The following is a 5,136-nucleotide window of genomic DNA, read 5'->3' on the forward strand; positions in this document are numbered from 1 at the left end:
GTGGTAATTATAATAATAGAAACATAAGTGGTAATTAAACGCAACAAAACCATTTCCATAATCATAATAAATCTCTGGAACTTATGGTACAAGTCGGGGCACGGGTGGCCCAGTCGTCCAAGGCGCCGCGATTCGCTGCGCAGAGTTGCGTCCCTTGCTCCCTTGGGCACGCCAGAAACCTATGATTGTGGGTTCGAATCCCAGTTCGGCCCGATTATGTTTCTAGGTTTGTCAGCACCATACCCGTGCTCGTGGGTTTCACCGAAGAGGTAAACGTCTGAGACCTGCATCACTTCGGGCTTTTCTCCCACATTAAGCTGACACGCCGTGATATAACTGGAATACTGTTAAAAGCGGCGTTAAACCCAACTCACTCACTCGCTATGGTACACGTCAAATATGTAATTACACATCAGGCATGTTTTTGGTCAAATTTGGAAATTTCCTCCACGTGGCTACCATGCAACTGTTTGAAAGCTTTTTTTAAGGCCACACCGGCCACTTTGTACTTATATCTGTCGTCATCTGTGTACAGAGGAGTATTCACTAAATTATTCAAAGAAATGTCTGCAAAAAGCTGAGTCCATTGTACGATTTGGACTATCATATAATCATGTGTTGATGAATCACTATTAAAATAGTGATGAAATCAGGTGCTCTGATCCTAACCAGAAGCACCCGTCACAAACACACCAAAAGGTCTGGACAAGTGTTCACATTAAAGACACGGAACATATTGTTCAAGTCAAAATAGTGAATTGCATCAGACATTATTTTGGTCACTGATGTGTCAAATTTGGAAATGTCCACAACTCATGTTTTTTAAAGCTTTACGAAGGCCTTGAATGCTGAAACGACAACTTTCATTGTACTAAATGACCAAATACACCAAATAAATCTGCCTGTCGATGAATGCTGTAACCCTGACAGTTTCAGAGCATGAGTCGTATGACGCATTTTGGAATCTTTGGAGAACAAGCCTACTCGGTTGTACCTTACAATCTGTGAAATGTTGACACCAAAGGCTGCAGATGTTGGAATAATTCTCGACATGAATAGAAAGTAGACTTCGTCAGTTTAAATCACCTCTCTTGTTATACAGTCATGAGGCTATTTTAAATCACTCCGAATCTTTACACATAGATCATGATCACAGATTCATGCTTGTTCTGTTAGCATCGCTGGACGTTAATGCACTCCCCCACCCCCCACCACACACACACGCTGTTGTTGAGTGAGTGTTCGTCAACAAAATCACTTCAACAACTCAGACTGAGCAAAACCAATTTGACAAAAACATAAAATAAAATGGTCAGTTCATTTTTATGTGAGCTGGTAAACGATACCTTTCTCTATCTACCGATATACTAGAGCATATAAGAGAGGAATATTACGCCGATACCAGCAGTTAGTGAGTGAGTGAGTGATGATGGTCAGAACTGAGCTTTACACATTGTACCCATGAGGAAAATTGAACACCGTTTCTTTATGTTTAACGCCACACTCACCAATAGTCCAGCTATCTCACGGCGGTCTGTATATAATCGTTCTGGACCAGACAATCCTGTGATTGACATCATGAGCATCGATCTACGCAATTGGGATACGATGACATGCATCAACCATGTCAGCGAGCCTGACCACCCGATCCCGTTAGTCGCCTCTTACGACAAGCGTAATCGCCCTTTACGGCAAGCTGAATACCTATTCTACCCCGGATCTTCACGGGTGTCGAACACCGGTCGAGCGAACGCTTTAACCACAAGGCTACCACCGCCCCGCCTACAGAATATAACCGTTACTGAGGACAGATGACACTAACCATATATGAATACAGTAAAAAGTAATTCCTTATTAAGAAAAAACAACGGATTGCTGTGCTATCACATAAAGGATGCGACTTGCCTTTGCATGTGTTTGTGACGGGTTCCACCGTTGGGACATGATATGCTCACCTTATTGCCAACACCTTGAATCAGCACTATTTCGTAGAGATTCATAAACACATGCTCATGCTTTTGATTATGAAAATGTTTTTTGTTTTGCTCTTTTATTTACCATGTCCTTTCTCAGTTTGTGAAGCACATGCATTGGCCTAAAATACAAACCTCTTTATTCACGATCTTTCTTAGTGCAGAATTTCAGAAAGGGCAGAACTTTGATGAAATTCTCCTTAAATCTCTTACTCTGAGATGCATAAAGAAACGGATTGATGGACGACTTAACCCACAGGAGCCAAGTGAAGAACTCATACACGTGCTTGTTGAGACAGTCATCACATTGCGTCACTGCAAAAGTAGCGATGGTATACGGTGCCCAACAGATGAAGAAGGTTACCACCAATACAGATAATGACTTAGCTGCCTTCAAATCCTTTCTGGCTGACGTTTGTTTCACTGTGTTTGGATTCTGGACAACAACATCGTTGTTTCTGTGGTGCTGATGTTGTACTTGTTCATTTGGCACAATGATCACACTAACGGGCCTTCCTTCTGTGGAATGAAAAGGTGGTTCCCCTTTAGTAAGCTTTCCATTAAGACTCCTTATATTTTGATTCGTTGATTGTCCTTTGTCGTGCACATGCTCTGTGTGAACACCTGTGGAGTGATTCCCTTTTGGGAAGATTCGCAGCCTTTTCCTTATTGCTAAAAACACCAAAAGATTGAGGCAGCTTAGAGCAATGAAAGGAATGGTCAGTTCGAATAGTGCCGTGATAAGAGTAAAATCGACATTCATAATAAACTCAGCATCACAATCTCCATCTGCAACGATACTGTTCCCTCTTGCGATGTCCCAAAAGATAACACAAGGGCCATATATCCCAAATGCTATGACCCAGGCTATACCTATCTTCACCATTGCTACCTTCTTTGTCTCTTTGGCGATATACTCAGCTCCATTTCTAAGAAGGATGACTCTGTCAAGACTCAAAAGGAGAATGAGCAGCACAGACATCAAGCACATAGAATTATCGTTAACGCACCATATCTTGCAGAACACTCGACCAAACACCCACTTCCAGGATCTGAGCGTGTAATCTGCATAGAAGATCATGCTGATAGCTCCAAGGAAGAGATCCGCTATAGCCAGGTTGAGGATGTAGAGGTTGTGGACAGTCTGTAGTTGTTTGTCTCTGAAGTAGGAGATGATAACGAGCAGGTTGCCCACCACAGCAAGCAGTATCAGAACACTCATTCCAACACCAGCTACTCCATGTAACCAGGGAGGAATGTACCATTCATCCACTTCATCCACAGTAGCTGCAGTTGACGTCGTTATGGTGGGAGGTGTTGTCGTCATGATCTTTGAAGGTTCCTTTCAGTCATCCTTTAACCAAAATATTAATTGAGAAGGAAGAAAAACAACAAGCATACATATTTAATACCTCAATACTCTGTATTCTTTCTGATGAATTTTAGTGTTAACATTAAAGATATATGTATACATATTTACTCACCAAAATTACCAACGATTCCAGTTACTAGTTTAGAGTCTTGCAGAAAGCCACACCTTCTCAACCACATAACTGATAACAGAAACATAGAAACGAAGATGTACAGGTGCATTTTCATTCACCTCCAGTTTACCTCAATCTTTGTAACTAATGTCGGCAATTAGCATGGGGCCATTAAATGGCGCGGGACACGGTTGCTAATAAGATGTAAGATTAGATATTATTGTTCACAATATATAGAATCCATGATCGAAACTTTCCTAAGACTGGATAGATCGCTGTTCACATTGGACAGTCATGGTGATTGAACATTAAAAAAAACATCTGATAAATGTGTCTGTCCCTAACCTAAGTTTCTAAACTAACCGTTCCATTATAAAGGAGGTCATCTACTTGTGAGACAGTAGTACTCTTATTCATATTGTGAAGTACACGTATGCATGTATACCGTGTATAAAGACAATTTTACTACACAGCAACATATTAATATGCCGACGATTTTGAAATTCTGATTCACCTTTTAGTATTTTGTTGTATATACGAAATAGGAAATCACAATATTACGGCATGTCCAATATCAAGCAAACGACTATTAACAATGCCCTAGGTGGCGAATCCCAAACATTTAACACAAACAGAAGTCTTACCTTGCTGTTCAGAAGGGCCTACATGACTTGCTTCAATTGACCATCCGAAAAGACGCTAAATCGCAAAGACAAACACTTTGATGAAACACTATCCTGCATAATCCTACCTCTGAATCCATCACACCAATATGTTCTTTACAGTTTATTGATTATCAAAAGTATGTATGGATTTACGCTCGTTAGAAATACGTAGCGTTGGCTTTTATTTGTTGAGTATGGATTTGGATTCAGCTGCAAAGAAAATAAGGGCGTGATGGGCTTGTGTTTAAGGCAACACAAAACTGTTATTGTCTTGGCGGCCCAATTTCCGTTCAGTTGACTTTCATTGTCACGAATATTTCATTGTATACCTGGAACGAGGTAATCATCGCGCCAGTCGAGATACACGATGGAGTCATGGTGTCCACAAAACAACTCTTTCCAAACCAACAACTTTATTCACGTACTAGTAAAACGCGTTGCGATATTTGTTGTTGTTTATTTGAATGGAAAGGTTTGGGTAAATGGTTCGATAATCATGACGTTAAACGAAATTTCCTCTAGCATTGCTGTCACTGCGACCATCTATATATACTCTGCAAAAAACACACGCAAAAGTGATTCCAGATGTATATTTTTTATATCGTATACGTAATCAACAGATGGTAATCGATTGTTCAAAATTGGCACACATCATTGTTATTGACCATATTGACCAGGTTCCATATGGCACACATGGAACAGTAGATGTTTAAGATGAAGGTCATCTGTTCCCAATATCTTGTACCAGTAGAGTCTAAAGTTGACTGGCATCGTCGTCCCATGGAAGCAATGAGATCCCGAATTGTGGCCTGGGGAATGTACACTCCTTCTGCCTTCAGTGCTTGTACCAACTCTCGGAGGCTCTGTGGTTGTTGGGGGGCACGGGTGGCCCAGTCGTCTAAGGCGCCGCGATTCGCTGTGCAGAGTTGCGTCCCTTGGGCACGCCAGATACCTATGATTGTTCGAATCCTGGTTCGCCCCGATTATGTTTCTAGGTTTGTCAGCACCATACCC

The 5,136-nt window shown here is 41.3% G+C and overlaps 1 protein-coding gene across 1 annotated transcript; it reads right to left on the bottom strand.

Annotated features, from left to right (window-relative positions):
• Nucleotides 1-1,654: 1,654 nt before the first annotated feature.
• On the bottom strand, nt 1,655-3,390 carry LOC124143705 (histamine H3 receptor-like). Its single transcript, XM_046512763.2, has one exon. It carries the CDS (start codon nt 3,298-3,300, stop codon nt 2,113-2,115), a length of 1,188 nt encoding a protein of 395 aa, XP_046368719.2. The 5' UTR covers nt 3,301-3,390; the 3' UTR covers nt 1,655-2,112.
• Between the last annotated feature and the right edge of the window lie 1,746 nt (nt 3,391-5,136).

Source organism: Haliotis rufescens, unplaced genomic scaffold, assembly GCF_023055435.1.
Source record: "Haliotis rufescens isolate VD_foot unplaced genomic scaffold, xgHalRufe1.0.p SCAF_7, whole genome shotgun sequence".
NCBI classification, from domain to species: Eukaryota; Metazoa; Mollusca; class Gastropoda; order Lepetellida; family Haliotidae; genus Haliotis; species Haliotis rufescens.